General features: G+C 38.9%; 1 protein-coding gene across 32 annotated transcripts in view; it reads left to right on the top strand.

The window, feature by feature from the left end:
• Positions 1–21,731, top strand: part of FARS2 (phenylalanyl-tRNA synthetase 2, mitochondrial) — a 626,558-nt gene that overhangs the window by 317,063 nt on the left and 287,764 nt on the right. For all 32 annotated transcript variants that reach the window (XR_015251092.1, XR_015251091.1, XM_086706386.1 and 29 more), the window contains one exon: positions 18,966–19,126. Coding sequence is in view for 30 of the 32 variants with exons in the window: in XM_086706386.1 (XP_086562512.1) it covers positions 18,966–19,126 (161 nt within the window). In the remaining 2 variants the exon portion in view is untranslated. The remainder of the gene's footprint in view (positions 1–18,965; positions 19,127–21,731) is intronic.

Raw genomic sequence — 21,731 nt, 5'->3', positions numbered from 1 at the left:
TTTGGAAAATAGTTCTGAACAACGCAACCAATCTCTCACTACAGTAGGGTAAAAAATGGCCACAAATTCTAACCTTCCTATTAGTTCTTTCTCTACTCCTGTGTAACTTGGCCATGTGATCTGCTTTGGCCTGTAGTGATAGTAGCAAACATGATTCAAACAGAAGGTTGGAAAGTGTTTGCACATTGAGACTTGCCTTCCTACTGCAAGTAGGTCCCTGCAAGCCACCATGAACATGAGCCTGAGCTAGCTTGTTGCATGGTAAGAGAGAACCAAGGAGTCCTAGCTAACAGGCAGCCAACACCAGACATGTGAGTGCTAAACCCTGGAAAACAGAAAGGTTTCTTCCTGAGCTCAAAGTGCCAACCGATATTAAGCTAAATGAATAGTTTTCTTAAACCACTAAGTTTTTGTAGCAAAAAATAAGTGACATGTGGATGGTCTTAGGAACCCCTGATACGGGGTAGCTGGATGCCATATGTCCGAAGATGAATGCCTAGGAAAAGAGAGAAGGACACCATATCACTGTCGTAGTACTCCATCTGGGTTCCAGGGCCTTAATCTAATCATGAAGAAACATCAGGAAACATCAACTTGTGGGACATTCTATAAAATAATTGGTCAGGATTCTCTACAATGTCAGTGTCTTTCAGGACCAAGGAAGTTCAAGTAGCTGCTCCAGATTAAAGGAGACTAAAGAGACATGGTACCTAATGCATTATGTAATCCTAGACTGGATCTTGTACTAAGGGAGAAAAGGCTACAAGGACATTCCTGGGGAAACTGACAAAAATTAAATATGAACTACAGATTAGATAAGAGTGTTACATTGATGTGAAATTTCCTAAATTTGTTAACTCTGCTATGGATATATAAGATAATGTCTTTGGTCTTAGGAAATATACATGGAAGTAGTAGGGATGAAGGAACACGATATAAGGAGCCTACTCTCAAATTGCTAAATAAATTATATATAATACATATGTTTATATAATTATCAATATGTAAATAAATATAAAAATAATAACTGATATAGCTACTGCCATACTTTTTTGACTGAGGAAAGTTTTAGCAAGTGTCTTTAAGTTTTTAGGGAGTGTGCTCACTTTTCCATAGATTGTACCTTTTGCTATGCTCGGATCAAGTGAGTATAACGTGAGCGCCATGCAGCTTATAAGAGCAAACCGAAATTACGGTCGCTAAGGGGTGATATCAAGGTGGTGTGTGTGCTATTTTCTCCTTTAGCGTAGTTACCAATGGGAGTTCAGAGTTCCTGTACTCTGACTTTTGACTGAAGATCTGCAGTGACCAGTATGTACCTCTTACTTGTCAACACCATTAGTTTCTTGTGCCCTCTCACTGGAGCACTTGGACTGAGACATACTGGTCAGTTCCCTTCCATAAGAAGTTTATTACTAGGCACTGCTGTGTTAACATCCTTTGTGACTCAGGTATAATACTAACTCTGCATAAAGAGATGTGTATGTTATTGCATCTAGGCTTGACTACTGCACTTCCTACCTGTTGGACCTATTGAAGAAATAGCTGAAGAGAGTTATCTGGCTGTCTTCTCAGCGCCATTTTCCCTGCTTTGATAAAAGTCAAAGTCCTACTTCTCTATCAGTAGTTGTATGACAATATATCTTAGTCTTTCTATATTTGGGGGATGGATCTCTTAGGGCATCCTTTTGTTTCATTTGTCTGGAATTTTCATATGGTTCTTGTTCCACCATCAGTGGTCATTTAGTATGTTCATAACCTTACTAAGATCCCAATTTCCATGTTCATGCCATTGTGACTGGTAGCCTGGTCTGCATGTCTCCCACTAATGCATAATGGCTAGGCTTTAGAGAAGGCAACCTGAGACCCAGATAAAAACTGAAATTTGTTGTTTGTCTTGAGTCCTGAGACAAGGCTTCAAAAAGACCAGATTTCATGCATTAAAATTACCATTGTCTTCCCAACAGGACCTGTCTTACAAATAGCTCTGTATGGTCCTCTCCCTGTTCTTTGGTATGTCAGGTTTTAAGTATCTGTCGGCAAGAAGCAGAAACCATAGATAACAGTAGTTTAAGTAATACAGACTTTTATAATTCATTTCAAAGATTCATAAATCCTAATGTATAGGTTGCAGGGCTGGTTTTGAAAGGTCCAGGCTCTTTACACTCACCCTCATTTCCCTCCTCAGCACACTGGCTTTCATCTGCCAGCTTGTTGCCCTCTGGTCACATGTTGGCTGCTGCAGCTTCAGGCATCATATTCTCATGTGGCAGTATTCAGTGCAGGAAGGGAGACAGGAAGAGTTTGAAGGACCTTTACCTTGCCCTTGAGTATCCTAGCAGATTTCCCGATCTATCTCATTAGCCATGTCTTCCCCTAGATGAGTCATTGGAAAACAGGGATCCTTCTCTCCCCTGGGGGTAGGTACATTGCCCCCCATACTCCAAAGAAGACAGGATGGCTGCTGGGGGAGGGGGGGCAACTAATACGATCCACCACACCCAGATTAAAGGCACAAGGAGCAGAAGGATGCCGATTCCTGGGACACAAGCCCTCAAAGGAAGCTGGAAACATCCGTGAGGAAGATTCTCAGGGGACAAGACCATTGGGAATTGCTTCATGTACTATTGATTGGTACCTGAACCAGAAACTGTTTTCTCCTTCATTAAACTACAGAAAACTGAAATCTAGAACACAAGAAGGAAAGGCCATGGTCCAATCCTTCAACACCATGGGTGTTGAAGGATTTGTTGTTTTAAGTTTATTCACATGCAGTCTAGCTCAGATTGTATTAAGGACCACTGTCTTTACAGCTCATAGAATCTGATCCCCAGTCTACTCCACACCATCGAAAGGTTCTTTTAAAAGAGGTCTGCCTTTGGATTGTGTGAAGGACTTATTGACAGAATTGTGTGGGGCCAAGGATATATACAACTAGAGAAATTTTTCAGGCAGGAGATCGATCTTTGGGCACAGCTTGAAAAGTCAATCATCTAGTAGTAAGTCTCTGAAGAATTCAAGAGTTGTAGCTAGAAAGCAGGGGATCAAGGACTAACTCAGTGGTGAAAAGAGAAGAAATCAGAATTTATGTACCTGTACTGGCTTTTCTAGACCTGCTTTTGGGTGTGCAGTATACGGGGCTTTCATTCTTGTGTGACTGCCAGGGTACCTAATGATCAAGGGAGGGGGAAGCTTTTGTCCAATACCACTGCTAAATACTAGCCCTGTCATCTCACTCAGGGTTTCTGTATATGTTAGTCAAATTCAGGATTAAAAGCATTATTTGGTGTGGTGGAAAAAAACCCACATTTTACTTATTCAGAAAAATCTGATATATTTGAGCACTTACTTATACAAGTCATTTTACTAGCTTTCATGGAGTAACAATGAAGTCAATCAGGAAGCTGGCAGTTAGTTAGAAGGTAGAAGGCATACAGTAGAAGTGGAATTTTTAATGGCTTGAAATACTTTGAACATAGCTCCTCTACAATAATGTTTGAAAGTGAATCTAGGGAAGCATTCGTTGGATACATACTTGAAGTGAAAAAACAGATTTGAGTCCCATTGTCTGTGATTTTGCTTAAATGGTGTTTATTTTTTAAATATAGATGATAATACCAGTCCTGGCATTCCCCTTAGGATAATTGTGAGAGTCAAAATCAAGATAATATTGATGAAATGTTTTGTAATTGGTTAACTTCTATAAAATATGAATGTTAATTGCTGGGTTGTTTCAGTATTACTTGTGGCAATTATTGTGGGAAAGCATCAATTCATTAAGTCAAAGGACGCCTAGAAATTAGCCCCTATTGACAAGGAAGGAAAAATATACTTAATATAATTTAAAAAATGTTTTCCAGCAAAATAGTTTAAAGTTTTAATTTGATCCTTGGCTTTGCAACAAAACATTTTGAGAGGGAACCTCAGGGTACAGGGGCTCTTTACATTTTAGCAGTTCAGTCACCGAGGAACAAAATAAAATAGACAAAATACTGGCACAGAAGCAGTGCTGAAGTCCCAGACTTCAAGGAGCTAGTGCCCAGTGCCAGCTACCTTCTATAGAGTAAGCTCAGTGAATGGCCGTGAAGGGTGGGATGAGTGATTAGAATATTCATTTTTTTCCTCTTATGTTTTTGTGTTCCAACTCTCTGCTTTCTGAGCTTTTTCAGAAATGGCATTTCTGATATCACCCCTGTTAAAATATCACCTCACAATATGATGGATAAAATCTCTCACAGATACATTAGAGAAAGTCACTGCTCATACTGAAGACTTCATTTTAAGTCTGAAATTCTTCATAATACTACCCATTTATACGAAACAAGTAACTTAAAAAGTAGAAAATTCTCAGCACTTCTCCTTCCATGCCATTCACTCACATTGCAAATACCCAAGCACTTGCTACATGCCCCACACTCTTCTAGCCACTTGAGATGTATTAGTGATGAAAGCCAGCAAAGATCCTGCCCTCGCAGATTACAGGCTAGCAGCAGTCTGACAGTAAACAATAAATAGAAAAAATAGGAAAGGTTGTAGTATCTTAGTAGATGATATTCTCTGATGAAAACAGGGCAGAATAAGGGGTTTGGAAGTGTGGATTGGTGGAGAAGTATATAGTTTTAAAGTGGATGGTCAGGAAGGCCACCTTGAGAAGGTGACATTTGAACAGAGACCTGGATCAGGTGGAGGAAAAGACCATTCCCAGTGGACACAGTTGTCCAAGCAAAGGGTGCAAAGTCAAGTGTACCTGCATGTCTGAGGGGTCGAAGGTGACCAGATGGCCAGAGGAGGGAGCAGTTGGCAGTTACCTTTGTTATGCTGTTAAATATTAAACAAATTATTTTTACAGTACTTTGTATTTATTTCGATGAACGCTTCTTTAGGGGCACTTAAGCGTCTGATTCTTGATTTAGGCTCAGGTCATGACCTCATGGTTCATGAAATTGAGCCCCATGTTGCTATGAGTGCAGAGTCTTCTTGGGATTCTCTCTCTCTCTCCCTCTCTCTTGCTGCCCCTTCCTCTCCCTCTCCTTCTCTCTCCTCAAAATAAATAAATGAACAACAACAACAACAAAAAGAAAGCTTCTTTAGAGCTTAGTTAACTACCTCTAAACTGAGCCGCATCCTAGACTTTTAAGAGCTGAAAGGAACTTGAGATGCTGTATTACTGCTGTTCTTTCATTTTATGGGAGAAGCAGCCCAGATCTACTGAAATAATTGGCCGCATAATGGCTCAGTTGGTAAATCTCAGTGTTTTTGGAGATGGATGTGGTAATGAGAAAAAAAAAAAAAGTGAAGAACACACAGAATTTTTTTTCAAAGTTTGTAAATGTTTAGCCCCTTTGAAATCTTACATTTATGTGGTAAAATGTACAATATAAAATTTGCTTTTTTAACTATTTTTAGCCATTTTTAGGTATACTATTCACTGACATTAATTAGATTCACAGTGTTGTTCAACCATTGGCACTATCGATTTCCAAAACATTTTCATCACCTCAAGCAGAAGCTTTGTATTCATTAAACAGTAACTCCCCATTCCCCCCTCTTTCTAGCCCCTTAGTAACCTCTAATCTTGCTGTCTCCATGAATTTACTTATTCTAGATATTTCGCATAGGTGAAATCAGATAGTATGTGTCCTTTTGTCTGGCTTGTTTCACTTAGTGTATCTTTTCAATGTTCACTCATCCTATAGCATGTATAAGAACTTCATTTCCTTTTAGGGCTGAATAATATCCCATTTTATATATGTACCGCATTTTGTTTATTCATGCTCAGATACTGAGTTTTGTTGTTGTTTTGTTTTGTTTTTTCCTTTTGTCATTTGTGAATAATGCTGGTGTGAACATTAGTGTACAGTTATCTTGAGTCCCTTTTTTCAATTTTTGGATATACATATATTCATCTATATATCCATATATGTCTATAACTATATTGTGTGTATGCATGTGCATGCATACCTGCTTATAGCTAGCGATAGGTAGGTAGGTAGGTAGGTAGGCAGGTAGACTGAAAGAGAAAGGGAGGGAGAGAGAGAGAAGAATGGCTAGGTCATACAGTAATTCTATGTTCAACATTTTGAAGAATGACCAAACTGTTGTCCACAGCAGCTGCGTCATGGTACATTCCAGCAGCAATGGACAAGGGATCCAGTTCATTTACATCCCTGTTAATGCTTGTTTTATGAGTTTTTTGTTTGTTTGTATTGTAGCCAGCCTAGTAGATATGAAGTGGTATCTCACTGTGGTTTTGGTTTATATTTCCCGAATGACTAATGATGTGGAACATCTTTTCATGTGCCTGTGGGCTATTTGTATAACTTCTCTGGAGAAATATCTCTGTAAATCTTTTGCCCATTTTTTTTTCTTTTTAACGTTTATTTATTTTTGAGAGAGAGAGTGCACACGCAGGGGAGGGGCAGAAAGAGAGGGAGAGAGTCCTAAGTAGGCTCTGTGCTGTTAGTTCAGAGCACAACGTGGGATTCTTTCCCACAAACTGTGGGACTTAATGAGCTGAAATCAAGAGTCAGACACTTAACCGACTGAGCCATCCAGGTGCCCCTCTTTTGCGCATTTTTCAACTGGGTTTTGTATCTGTTGTTGAGTTGTAGGAGTTCCTTAGATATCCTGGATAATAGACCCTTAACAGATATATAATTTGCAAGTCCTTTCTCTAATTCAATGAGTTGTCTTTCCACTCTCCCCTCTTTTTAATTTTAAATTTTTTTAAAAAATTAATTTTTTGAGCTGTTTTAGGTTCACAGCAAACTTGAGAGTAAGGTACAGAGATTTACCATATACCCTCTGCCCCCTCACATGCACAGCCTCCCCAATTATCAACATGTGCCACCAGAGTGCTACATTTTTTACAGCTGATGAACCTACAATTACACATTATTATCACCCCCAAATTCATTGTTTACTTTAGGGTTCACTCTTGGGGTTGTACATTCGTGGGTTTGGAAAAATGTATAATGACTTGTATCCATCATTATAGTGTCATATAAAGTATTTTCATTGCCCTAAAAGTTCTCTCTACTTCTTGCCCGCCCCCCCCCACCAAATTCTCCCAAATTCCTTATCTTCTGACATTGTCTGACAAAAGTCTAATTATATTATGTAACCTTCTTTATGTGGCTCCATACTAGCGATGAAGGTACATGGGCTTCACTTGTCTTGGTGCAGCTTAAATACTGTGTGTTTGTGTACAGATCTGTGTCACAGTCAACAACTGCCCATTCTCAGACTTTTCTCAGGTTGGTGATACAACCTTTTCTGTGTGGCACAGTGATTTTTCTAAGGACTTTGGGGATGGAGGTTTGAGCGGTATCTCCACCCACCCCACCCCCAATGCCTTCCACAGATAGCACAGATGTCCTACGCCTTCAGAGGCATGGTGTTGAGCAATAGCAGCCAGTTTTAATCTTCCCTCAGTGCTCTTTGTTTCCCATCCTGATGCATGGCTAGCGTAGCCGCTGTCTTCTCTGACATGCTTCATGCTCGCAGGGGCTTTGCTTTGGAGGGGCCAGACCAGAGGCTGTGTGTGGAGGCTTGTGCACTGCTCTGGTTCCTCTCTTACTAGTGCTTCTCTTTCTGCGGCTGTTGAGGCAGAGCCTGGAGGGCCATCTGCTGTAGAAGGGACAGTGTATGGGATTAGGTGCTTTTAGGCTCTAAGGTCCACTTGGTTTCTCCATGTTCACGCTGATGACTTCTTACTGCCCTCTTCTCAGTTGCTGTTCTACTCCTCCTCTTCTTTTCCTTTCCCTCCTTTTAATTTCCCCATCTCTGGGCTCCTGTCTCATGTTATTTTGCTTCTATATATAGGCTGACCTTCTTAGAATGATTTTCAGCACCGACAACAAAAACAAAATCTTTTCCTGTGTGGGTTGCTCCATTCAGCACAAAGTCGTGTTAATCAGAACACCTAATTCCTTCCCATCCTGAATATTCTGTTTAAGTGAGGATGTTTCCCTACAGTCAGCTTTCTGCTTTGGGGACTCTAGTTTACTGGAACTCTCTAGTGTTAGAATAGGGAAAAAAATATACTGCCTTAAAACCCTGTCAGCCCTTGAGCACCTGGCAACAAATTATAGCTGGGGAGTGCCAAAGACCTGAAAATTAGACCTGCCTTGGCTGACAGTATCTTTAAGTATCTAGTTATTTATGGCTCACTTCCTTCCATAAAGAATTTGAAGTACCATATAAAAGTATGTACAAGAGGAGAAAATAAATAGTTGAGATAATCAGGACAAAGAGGAAATAAGACTAAGAAGATAAAACTGGGCCAAGAGTCACACAGAGAAATGTACCCTGAACACTTGCACAGTTGTGGAGGTGACCTGCAAGGTTGGCTCTAAGCATCTGTGGGGCCAAAGTAAGGAGAGAATTACGGTCAATTATGTAACTCATGGTATCCTTAAAATGAAAAACAACCCAGTTGTTCAGGGGAAAGAAGTGTTTGCCATTTCCATCTTCTTAGATCTGAGGTCAGTTCATTTAATGATGTCTCCTAGGGCAGACTATGTGGTACAGAGATCAGCATCCTGGACAGGTATGCCTGGTGCCTTACTAATGGCATGGCCAGCTAGCCCAATTCAGGGGACAATTCAAAAGAAGCTGTTCTAGGTGGGACCAAAATTAAGTGTTTCAAAGGTACAATTTGGTACAGCTCTGCAAAGAGATGCCACATCCTTTCTTGCAGCCCTCCACAGTGATGGTCACAAGTAATCTTTTCAATAAGAATGATTACGAGACTCAAAGTGCAGCAGAAGGAAGCTGGAGGCCAGCTGCTCCCTGTTACTAATGACACTCTAGCCCTCGACCAAGGTGCTTGGGATTGCGGGTGCTTGATGTCATGGCTCCCTCACTGGCCTGTGCGTTGGGTCTTCTCAGTAGAGCCAGTCTCCTGTGTTCAGGAGAGGTTCTGCACTTGTCCCCACTGACAGCCAGGTGGAACAGATGCCCCTAAGACCATCACACTGCAGATTTTTGTATATCATCATCTTCCTGAATTCAGGTAGCAGTAACCTTTGAAATATTTTCCTTAGGTGTTTTTATGTAGACAATCATGCCATCTCCAAATAAAGACAATCTGTTCATCTGTTTTTGCTCCCCCTACCCTTCCCCCACCCCCCGCCATTTCCCCACTAGCTTAGAACTCAGGTTAGTAGAAACAAATAGAGAGAGTGGACATACCTGTCTATCTTCAAGCTGACCCTGAGGGCAAAGCGACTAGTCTTTCATCACTGTGAATTATATTAGCTGTGGTTCTTGTATTGTGTCATTCATCAGATTAAAGAAATGCCCTGTGTTCTTCATTTCCTGAGAATTTTTATAATGAATGGATGTTGAATTTTTTTCAGCTGCTTTTTCTGCATCTACTTTTGCATCTACGATTGCTTTTTCTAATTGTGTGTTGGGTTTTATTTTTTAATCTGCTTATATGATGAATTACATTGATTGATGTTTGTATGTTGAGCTAACCTTACATTCCTGGGATAAATCCAGTCCTGACATAGTGTCCCTTGTATGCATTGCTGGATTTAATTTGTTAATATTTTGTAAAAAGTGGTTTGTTTGTTTTCTCATGATGCATATTGGTTTAAAGTTGTCTTTTTTTTGTAATGTCTTTGTCTGGTTTGGTATAAGGGCAATCCTGGTCTCATAAAATTTCCTTATTCTCTATTTCCTGGTAGTGTTTTATAGATTTAGTATTATTTCTTTGTTAACATTGTGATAGAATTCACTTAGTGAAGCCATCTGGCCCCAGAGTTTTCTTTGCAAGAAGGTTTTTCTTTTCTTTTCTTTTTTTAATGTTTTATTTATTTTTGAGAGAGAGAGCACGAGCTGAGGAGGGACACAGAGAGAGGGGGACAGCAGATCCAAAGTGGTCTCTGCACTGACAGCAGCAAGCCCGATGCGGGGCTTGAACTCACGAACTGCAAGATCATGGCTTGAGCCAAAGTCAGACACTTAACCGACTGAGCCACCCAGGTGCCCGTGGGAAGGTTCTCAATTATATATTCAGTATTTTAATTGATATAGGTTATCTGTTCTTCTTAATGGGCTTTGGTAGTTTGGGGGAATAATTTGTCCATTTTGTATGGATTGTTGAATAGTTGTTGAATTCACCTGCATAAAGTTATTTTATAATATTCTTTCATTATCCTTTTATTACCACTAGGATCTGTCTTTAGTGAGGTCCTATCTTTAATTCCTGACATTGGTAATTTGTACTTTCTCTTTTTCATGTTTTTTCCTAATTTGTCTGGCTAGCAATTTATCCATTTTATTGATATTTCAAAAAAAAAAAAAAACGCTCAGCTTTTGGTACACATACATGTACAAAGGAACATTACTCAGTCATAAAAAAGAATAAGACCTTGCCATTTGTGACAACATGGATGGGCCCAGAAGGTATTATGCTAAGTGAAATCAGTCAAACAGAGAAAGCTTTTTCTTTTATACAATGACTGAGTAATGTTCCATTGTGTATGTATACCACCTGTTCTTTGTCCATTCATCTATTGATGGATACTTCGGTTGTTTCCTTATCTTAGCTACTGTAAATAATGCTGCAATAAACATACAGATGCTATATATCTTTAATTTTTTGAGGACCCTCCTTACTATACTGTTTTCCACAGTGGCTTTACCAGTTTACATTCCCACCAACAGTGCACAAAGCTTCCTTTTTTTCACATCCTCATCAAAACTTACTGTTTCTTTTTTGATTCTAGAGAATACCATATGATTTTACTTACATATGAAAACTAAAAAATCAAACAAACAAACAAAAGGTTGAAACATACCCATAAATACAGAGAACAAGCTAACGGTTGCCAGAGAGGAGGGTGGTGGAAGGATGGGCAAAACAGGCAAGAGAAAGTGGGAGATACAGCCGTCCAGTTCTGGAATAAGTCACAGGGTTAAATGTACAGCATAGGGAATATAGTCAATGGTATTATAATAGCATTGGTAGCTACCACAACATACAGAGTGGTGAGCATACCACAAAGTATGGAGTTGTCGAATCGCTATGTTGTACATCTGAAACTAACCTAACATTGTGTGTCAACTGTCCTTCAATTTAAAAAAAATTTATTTTAAACCAGTTTTTGGTGTTCATCAATTTTCTCTATTGTTTTTCTTTCCTTTTTTTTTTTTTTTTTATGTTATCACTTGCACTGCTATATTTAGTTTTTCCTTTGTTTGGCTTAGTTTGTTCTTAATTTTATTTTCTTTTTCTACATTTGTAAGGTAGTAGTTCATTGATTTGACACCTTTCCCCTCTCACATAAGCATTTAATGCTATAGGCTTCTTTTGAATTACAGCTTTAGATTCATTCCATACATTATTTTGTGTTGCATCTTAATTTGTATTCATTTGAATGCATTTTCTAATTTTTCTTGTGATTTTTTTTTCTTTGACTTGGGTTATTTAAAAGTATGTTGTATAATTTCCCAGTATTTGGGAATGTCTTTAGATATTTGTATACTCTTGACTTCTGATTTATTTTCTCTTTGGACATAGGACATTTCTTAAATTTAACGCCTTTTAAGTATTTGAAATTTGTTTTGTGTCTCAGAAAATCATTTATGTTGATGAATGACCCATCTTCCTTGAAAAGAATGTGAATTCTGTTGTATGGTGTGCATAATTTTATATTTGACAAAATTAACAACCTGTGATATGTTGGAAATTTTTTAGAAAGTTCTTCACTAAAGATCAGGGCTTTGTTTGTTTGTTTGTTTGTTTGTTTGTTTGTTTGTTTGTTTTGAGAGAGAGAGGGGATGCAAGTGAGCAAGGGGCAGAGAGAGAGGAAGAGGAGAGAATCCCAGGAGGGGCAGAAAGGGAGAGAGAGAGAAGTGGGGCTCGAGCTCACCCAAAGCAGGGCTCAACCTCACAAACCATGAGATCATAGCCTGAGCTGAAGTCTGATGCTTAACTGACTGAGCCACCCAGCACCCCTAGACCAGTGCTTCTTAATCTGTATGTATCTTATAGCTAAACATTTGTTTTCCCATTTGTCATTATGATTGCCTTGATACCAAGTGATAAACAGAGATGTTAGTATTTAACATATTATGAAGCATTTTTCCAGCTGGACCTTGCATATCTAATCTTGAAATTCCATGAATATTCAAGTTCAGCTAGAGTGAATGGGAATCTGTGGGACAATTTTAAGAGTTTTTTTTTATGGTTTAGAAAGACACTGAAAAATAAAAATAAGAACACATATGGCTGTCTTGGAGATGAGTCATTCATTGTCCTATCCTTACACATATCTACTGTGACAATGTCCAGATTTATGTTTTAGAAAGAGACTTGGCAGCACTATCACAGATGGACCAAATAGGGAGACAGACGGTGACTACTTGGGAGTTTCTTGGAATAGTCCAGGTGGGAGATGTTTGTTGAAGGGACAAATCTATAGCTACAATTGGACTAGAATGAAGGGATGGTTTTGAGAGAAATTTTGAGATATAATTTAAAGGTCTATATCTAAAATGAGGTAGTGTTTTAAGTTAGTTTACTCCCAGGTTTCTGCCTTGAGTAACTAGATGGATGATGACCCCATTCATCATGAGGTGGAAAAATAAGATGAAAAGCAGTAGTTGGTTTGGAGAGGGGTTTTGGATAGCTTTGGCTTAGGACTGTTTTGTTTATATGTTGGATGGGCAATGCGATGAATGATGTGGGGTGGCATGGGCTTTGGATAAGATGTGATATTAGGACATAATTAATATTCTGGTGTATATGATGTGCTATAGTATAGTGGATTCATCTTATTTTAAGCTTAATTCCTGATCTATGTGAAACCCTATCTAGTTGCTATTCACATCATTCTTATATCTCAGACATATGAACTTACATCAGCAGTTCAGTTAACCTTAGATTACCCATATGGGAAATGTTTGCAATAGAAAGCACAACCCAGATGATTTAACAAGGGCAATGTCTGGTTATCTCTTGTTGAATAATAAACCACTCCAAACTTAATAGCCTAAGAAAGCCGCCATTTTATTATTCTGTGGTCACAAATTTGGAGCACAAAGTGGAGATAGTTTGTCTCTCATCCGCAATGGCTGGAGCCTTGGGAAGATTAAACAGCTGAGGTGATTTAGAGGGCTAGGGCTGGCACCCTCTTGAGTCTTCTTTACTGACATACCTGCTGTCAACACCAGGATGGCTTGAAAGCTAGATTCACCTGGGACTGTCCACTAGAGCACCTACACATGATCTTTCTGTGTTACTTCCTTCTCAGAGCATGGCAGCTAGGTTCCAAGAGAGAATGTTCTAGAGAAAGAATTGTGAGAGAGGGTGTGTGGAGAGTGAGCATTCCAAGAAAACCAAGTGTTAGTTGTGTGGCTATTTTGATGTGACCTTGGAAGTCACATAGTATCACTTCCCCCATACTCAATTGGTTGAAGCCATTACAACCCACTGAGATTGAAGAGGAAGGGTAGAAGAAATTTGTTGTTGTTTTTGAAATCCCTACAGATGATAACACTTATTTTCCAGCCTTGGAAATGTATTGCCTCTTACAGAATGAAAGAGACCAATTCTGGCTCTAAAAAGAGGACATAGAGATCCATTTTTACTACTCATGATTTTCCTGAAAGTTTGGTCCCAGTGCAACCAAAGAGGAATACTTTGTGCTTCTTATAACCTCTTAAAAATAAACAGAAAACAAATTCCTGTATTTTATCTAGTAACAAAAATCTCTATCAGTCTTTATATAAAAAGGCATGTACTATAAAGACTTCCTACCTTTGTCCTCCATTTGCACAGTTCTTTCCTACCTACCCCCGAATTAAAAATAAATAAATAAAAACACTTAGCATAACACTCTCCAGTTCCATCCACGTTGCTACAAATGGCCAGATTTCATTCTTTCTCATTGCCAAGTAGTATTCCATTGTGTATATAAACCACAACTTCTTTATCCATTCATCAGTTGATGGACATTTAGGCTCTTTCCATAATTTGGCTATGTTGAAAGTGCTGCTATAAACATTGGGGTACAAGTGCCCCTATGCAACAGGACTCCTGTATCCCTCAGGTAAATTCCTACCAGTGGTATTGCTGGGTCATAGGGTAGATCTATTTTTAATTTTTTTGAGGAACCTCCACACTGTTTTCCAGAAAGGCTGTACCAGTTTGCATTCCCACCAACAGTGCAAGAGGGTTCCCGTTTCTCCACATCCTCACCAGCATCTATAGTCTCCTGATTTGTTCGTTTTAGCCACTCTGACTGACGTGAGGTGGTATCTGAGTGTGGTTTTGATTTGTATTTCCCTGATGAGGAGTGACATTGAGCATCTTTTTGTGTGCCTGTTGGCCATCTGGATGTCTTCTTTAGAAGAGTGTCTCTTCATGTTTTCTGCCCATTTCTTCACTGGATTATTTGTTTTTCGGGTGTGGAGTTTGGTGAGCTCTTTATAGATTTTGGATACTAGCCCTTTGTCCGATATGTCAGTTGCAAATATCTTTTCCCATTCTGTTGGTTGCCTTTTAGTTTTGTTGATTGTTTCCTTTGCAGTGCAGAAGGTTTTTATCTTCATGAGGTCCCAATAGTTCATTTTTGCTTTTAATTCCCTTGCCTTTGGAGATGTGTCAAGTAAGAAATTGCTGGGGCTGAGGTCAGACAGAGAAAGACAGATACCATATGTTTTCACTCTTACGTGGATCCTGAGAAACTTAACAGAAGACCATGGGGGAGGGGAAGGAAAAAAAAGTTTGGGAGAGAGGCAAACCATATGAGACTCTTAAAAACTGAGAATAAACTGAGGGTTGAGGGGGGTGGGAGGGAGAGGAGGGTGGGTGATGGGCATTGAGGAGGGCACCTGTTGGGATGAGCACTGGGTGTTGTTTGGAAACCAATTTGACAATAAGTTTAATATTAAAAATAATAATAATAATAAAATAATAATAAAAAAATAAAAACAGCTGCTGCTTTGAGTTTTTGAAATTGGTTGGAGCCTTTTTATAATGATATTTCATTGTACAGACATAGCATAGTTTATTTAATCATTTCTCTAGTGATGAATATTTGGGTTGTTTACAGTCTTTTGCTTTTATAAACAATATTCCAGCAAGTGGTCTTATACAGTCCTAATTTCCTGTAAGGAGGATACTTTCTAGTAGTTAAAGTAACAAGGTGGTACATGCATCTGTAATTCTGATAGCTACTGGTATACTATGCTCCTTAGGTCAATAGCTTAAAGACTCAATTGTGAACCTACCAGCAATATGGAGAGTGCTTGTTTTCCCTTGGCTTTGCTCTCAAGTATGGAATCAGATGTATTTATTTTTGCCAATCTGGTATAAAATATGATAACTTTGTGCATTTTCATCTTTTATTTTTCTTAAGTAAGCTTTCATTTGCTTAAGGGTAATTTTTCTTTCCTTTCTGTGAATGTCTTCATATTCTTGGTCCATTTAAAAAATTAGAGGGGGCGCCTGGGTGGCTCAGTCACTTGAACATCTGACTTTGGCTCAGGTCATGATCTTGTGGTTCATGAGTTCAAGCCCTGCGTCAGGCTCTGTGCTGACAGGTTGGAGCCTGCTTTGAATTCTGTATCTCCCTTCTCTCTCTCTGCCCTTCCCCTGCTCATACTCTCTCTCTCAAATATAAATTAAATTTTTTCAACTTAAAAATTAGATTGTTGCTCATTTTCTTACCTACTTTTAGGGGCTCTATTCGTGTTTTTGCTTTAGAAAAAGTTTCAGGGGATGGGGGAACTAACTGAGGGTAACATGAAAGGAGCATAACATACCAAAAAAAAATTACTAGATATTAAATAAAGTCAAATACCCTAAATAAGCAGTAGTTACTGTATAGTAGGAAATATCTGTTACTGCTTACTCAGTTATAGATATTAGGCTCTAGGTGGTTGGTTATATCTAAAAGAATGATAATAAAATTGAAAAGATTAAAGAAAAAGCCTCAGTCACAAAGCAGCATTAACCTTGCTACCTATCTTTATTATTTTTTTTTACTTGAAACAACTAACAGTTATAGGAAAATGTTTGGAAGTTTTAAAACTGTTACCCATTATAATTCTTGAACATCATGTTTTGTTTTTTGTTTTTTCAAATTACAACCCTCACTTGGACCTATATTAAATAGTGGTATCACAGTACATATTCATGTTATCATAAATATTTTTCATAATTTCTTATAGTCTGTCACTTAATCTGTATTTTATAATTACAATTTTTAATGATTTCATCAAAATGTAGTATATTTTGTAAGCCATTCCCTAATTTGGGCCACTTAGGTTTTTTCCATGTTTTTGCTCTTATAAAGTAATATTGCTGAATATCTTCTTTCATTTATATTTTTCTTTTGTTGAATTATTTCTTTAGGATCAATTCCTGAGTAGAATCATAGTAATAACGAGTATGAAAATTCTTAAGGATCTTTACATGTATATGTTGTTTCCAAATTGTAAGAATACCTAGTGTAACCCCCCAGTGAATGAGGACAGTGGAACCACACGATGCAGAATGTGCTGGAATCACATCAGCAGGACTGCCATTTTTTCTTTCCATTTAAAAAAATAAAAATTCTTGGGGCGCCTGAGTGGCTCAGTTGGTTGAACATCTGACTCCTGATTTAGGCTCAGGTCATGATCTCACAGTTCATGAGTTCAAGCCCTGCATCAGACTGCACTGACAGTGTGATGCCTCCTTGGGACTCTCTCTCCCTCCCTCCTCTGCTCATGCTCACTCTCTCTCTCTCTCTCTGTCTCTCAAAATAAATAAATAAAAACTTAAGGAAATAAAAATTCTTCTTTAAGTAGATTTTAAAAGTCTATCATGGTTATATTAAATTTCATGTCTTTAATTAGTCACCAACCTATTTTTCAAGTCTCATGAATCAGTATGAATTATTCTAAACTAATTTGCCTCACTCTTCAGTTGCTCTCTTAGGCATGTGACCACTGGGTCAGGGGTTGTGCATAATGTTCATGATCCCACTGTCTGTGAGGTTGAATACCCCACTTCCCTCTACCTCACCTGAGTGTTCATTTTTGTTCAGGAACAGGTGTACTCAGCGAACCACTGGCTTTTCTTTCTCATTCATCTTCCCTTTTGCTACTGATACATTTTCTCTCTTAGTATCTTTTTCTTTTGTGATCTCATTTTGATTATTTTAATTCATTCAGCTTTTAAACAAACCATTTGAAGAGGCTCATACTTCTGCCTGGCTTCTTTTACACATTTATCCTTGTTGTTTTATTTATAAATGATGGTGGTGGGAGCACCTAGCCAGAAATGGATCCTTTCTGCAATGTCCTATCTGCCTCAAACCTTCTGTGTTTCCATAATGCACTCCTAACGCTTCTATGCTATACTGCTACCCCTCTGCTATTTGAAGACGTTCCTTCAGTCTGGAATTTCCTTTTACCTTTCTCCACATTTTGGATGTGTATTAGTTTTGTGGGGTTTTTTGTTGTTATTGTTTGTTTGTTTGTTTTTATTTTTTGCCTGGTAACAAATTAATGTCATACTTAGTAGATTAAACCACACAAATTTATTATGTCCGTTTCCTTGCATCAGAAGTCCAGGCACAGGTTGGCTGGGGCCTCTGCTCAGTGTCTTCACAGATAGAAATCAAGGGGTCAGCACGGCTATGTGCTCTTCGGGAGTTCTGGTCCTCCTCTCAGCCCATTCACCCTGTTGGAAGAATTCATTTCCTTATGATTGTAGGAATTAGGGTCCCACTTATTGCTGACCGCCAGGGCTTCCCCCAACTTTTAGAGGCCTCCCTCAGGTCCTAGCCACGTGGTCCTCTCGCTGCGTGTCAGCTCACTTTTCCTGGGCCAGCAGGAGAGTCTCTCTGGTTTGCTCAGATGAACTTCAATATAAAGTAACTAATCACAGGGCTGAAATCCCATTCTGTTCCCAGGGCCACTGCACTCAAAGGGAAAGATTTACACAGGGCATATATGACGGGAGTAAAATCTTGAGGCCATTGCAGCCTGCCCAGGATCCAGACACCCTTAGTGTCCAGTTGAAATTGTGTTCCTTTCATGAGCCCTTTCCGTAAGCTTTTCAAGTAGTATGACTTGCTCTCTTGGCCTTCTTCATACAGCAGGTCTATGTCTTTGGTCTTAGTCTGCTTCAGGTAAGTGAAATAAACCCTCTGAGTTCATAGCATTGCTGTACTGTGAACAACACACTTTACCTTTGGAGTGAGTGGTACTAAATAAACGTTCTACCTTGGCTTGCTTGATCTCCATCCATTATTGAGGTAGCTCTTACTAAGGGTAAAAGTTGTTTTAACAAAATGAGGGATTTTTCTGAATATTAACAGTCCATTATGGCACACTTCCAACATACCCACCCATTTAGTAAGCCACATAGGGACAGAGACCATCTTTTCTCTCTCTCTCTACACATAGTAGGCTAAATTTGAATCAGGGCAAATAAAGATTACAGGAAAATTGTTTTTCAGAGGCAGGAAGCAGGGCTTAAAGTGCTTGGAATATAATAAAAAATGAAAGGCAACATTAGAGGCAGTGTGACTCCAGAGTGCCTCAGGGAGGGAAGTGAGGAATGTGGGGAGCACAAGAAATGTAAAACTTATGGATGGGCTTATGGATGTCTCTCCCCAGTGCCTTGCCTGCTAGTAGGCTCACATGCAGTGTTACTGGTTATTTACCCACAAGTAGGAAGGTAGGATGCACCTGTGAAGTCTTTATATATTTAAAAAAAATGTTTTGTTTGTTTTAGAGATAGAGAGTTCGTGAGCAGGGGAACGGGGCAGAGGGAGAGATCTTACGTAGGCTCCATGCTCAGCATGAAGCTTGATGTAGGACTTGACCCCACAACCACAGGACAATGACCTGAGCCGAAACCAAGAGTTGGACACTCAACCGACTGAACCACCCAGGCACCCTGTAGTCTTTGTATTTTTTAAATCAGTTGTGTTTTGCTTTCCTAATTGTAGCTGGTGCTCAAGATCAGATCGGTTGGGCTTTTGGCCTGGGATTGGAAAGACTGGCCATGATCCTCTATGACATCCCTGATATCCGCCTCTTCTGGAGTGAGGATGAGCGTTTCCTGAAGCAGTTCCGCGTGTCAGATATCAACCAGAAGGTGAAATTTCAGGTAACATGACTTGTAAGAATCAAATATTAATTATAATAATGATTTTCAAGAATTGAAGGGGTCATGCACTTGAAAAGAAACTTGTTGAATTTAAAAATAATGTGAATTTGTGGGACGCCTGGGTGGCCCAGTCGGTTGCGCGTCTGACTTTGGCTCAGGTCATGATCTCACAGTTCGTGAGTTCAAGCCCCGCATCGGGCTCTGTGCTGACAGCTCAGAGCCTGGAGCCTGCTTCGGATTTTGTGTCTCCCTCTCTGCCCCTTCCCCGCTCATGCTCTGTCTCTCTCTGTCTCTCAAAAATGAATAAACGTTAAAAAAAATAAAAAAAAATAATGTGCATTTGAAAAGAAGTTTTAAATAGAGGTCCATAAACACAGGAATTCATAAACCATCGGAAGCTGTATACGGAAGAAAAAAAAGATTTACGAAGCTTTTAGTCTGAGCAAAGAACCAACTTTGGGCTTTGTTTATGACCATTTTATCATTATGAAATAGCCATCTTAAAGTTTAGTTTTTCTATACTAGTATAGACACACTGGCTTTCTTGTGATTAGTGTTTGTCATGTGTGTCTTTTTCATCCTTTTATTTTCACTCTATGTTCTTAAAAGTGTCTCTTGAACGTTGTGTAGAACTGGGCCTTTTTATTTTATTGGAGTGTTGAATACATCTTACATTTACTATAATTACATGGGATATTCTTGGGCTTAATTCTGTCATTTTTTATTTCTTCCCTCATTTCCCCCTTCTTTTCTTCATTTCTTTATTTGGAAACTGAGAGTTTCTGTTTTTTTGGTTTGTTTGTTTTTACATTCCATTTTATTACTCCTGTTACTATTTAGTTTCACCATTTTGTATTATTTTTAAGTGGCTGTTCTAGATTACGATATACATAATTAATGCATCAGCCTTTACCATCAGTAGCTATTACACAACTTCATGAGACATTAAATATCCTTCAACAGTGTCATTTTTTTACTCCCCTGATTTTTATATTATTATTGTTATTTTATTTCTCCATGTATTATAATCCCACAGTAGTCGCTCTATTTGCTTCAAATAGCCAATTGTCTTTTTAAAGAAATTTAAAACGATGTTGTTTTATATCTCCCTTGATACTTACCCCACTGATCATTCCTTTCTGCCGATCTTGGTTTTTCTCTGTGATCATTTCCCTTCGGTCTGGAGAACTTCCTTAAATATTTTCCTGTAATGCAGCATGAATGTGCTCAGTTTGGTTGTTTGGAAATGCCTTTATTTCATTTTTACTTTTTAGGAATATTTTCTTTGATTATAGGTGTCTAGGTTGTCAGTTTGTATGCACATGTGCATGCGCGCGCGCGCGTGTGTGTGTTTGCATGTGTTTTCCTTTCAGCTCTTGAAACAGGTCATTTCATTGTCTTATCTTTTTACTCTGGTTTTCAGTGGTTTGCCCTGTATATGATTTTCTGTTTTACAGCTTAGAGTTTCACTGTGTTGGATTTAATGTCTTTTCAACCATCTTTGAAACCCTCATCTAATATCTTTTCCAACAATTATACTCTATTCTTTCTTTTCTGTTCAGGCTGCAACTACATGTGTGTCAGACTGTTTGAAGTTATGCCTTAGTACTCTGATTCTCAGGGTGTGTTTTTTATTATTGGTTTTTTTTTTTTCACTCTGTGCTTTATTTTGGATAGTTTTTATTCCCTTATCTTTGGATTTACCAGCCTTTTCTATCTTGTCCACTTAACCATTAAGACCCTCCAATGAATTCATATTGTACTTACCAGTTCTACAATTTCTATTTGCTTCTTTTTTAGAGTTTTTATTACTCTGGAGGATTCTTCGTCTTCTCACCCATTTTGTACATTTTACCTTAAATTCTTTAGCATTGTCATGTAGTAGTTATTTTTGTCTTGTTAATTCCAACCATTTTGTTACCTGTTGTTCTCCTTTTATTCTTTTTTTTCTTCTTAGTTATGGGTCACACTTTTCCTGCTTTTTCATGTGTCTCACTTTTATATTGTATATAAAAGAAAAAAGAAACCGAAATAGGTAGTATATGTCCTCAGCAAGCCTTGTCCTTTCCCCTGTCAGGCAGCTAAAGTGTGTAGGCCAGGTCTCTTCGTTCTAATCAGGAGTTGAACCGCATTTCACATCTGCCATCCCCTTTGTGGTGAGATCTGGCCCTGCAGCAGACTTTGGGATCTATGCACATGAGATGTGATCTCTCTACTTTCCACCAGTTGCCAGCTTCTACCCACCAGTAGCTGCCAAGCAAAAGTATTATGAAGGAGGATTGGCTGGCAGTGAGGGCTAGCTAGCCATTCCCCCACTTTCCAGTCTACCACACCCACCAATGCTTGGCTGAAAAGAGTTTGGCTCATTATTCCTTATTCCAGCAAGGTTTTCTTTACCAAAAGCAGGCTAGTTCTGCCCACTCATGCACCAGTAGGGGAAGTATCCATCAATGTCTGTCCCCCAGACAGTAGGACAGTAGAAGGCAGTCTGTTCGATTAGACTTGTGTCCAGATCTCCTCAATATCTTGTATGACAAATAGGATCTCTAAAGTTATTGTTTTCTCATCGCTATAGTGGGACCGATGGTTTTCTGTGACCTTTTGC

This window comes from Puma concolor, chromosome B2, assembly GCF_028749965.1.
Source record: "Puma concolor isolate L17-30 chromosome B2, mPumCon1.1.hap2, whole genome shotgun sequence".
Classification (NCBI taxonomy): domain Eukaryota; kingdom Metazoa; phylum Chordata; class Mammalia; order Carnivora; family Felidae; genus Puma; species Puma concolor.
The sequence above is the reverse complement of the archived record's forward strand: the minus strand, read 5'-3'. Positions and strand labels throughout refer to the sequence as shown.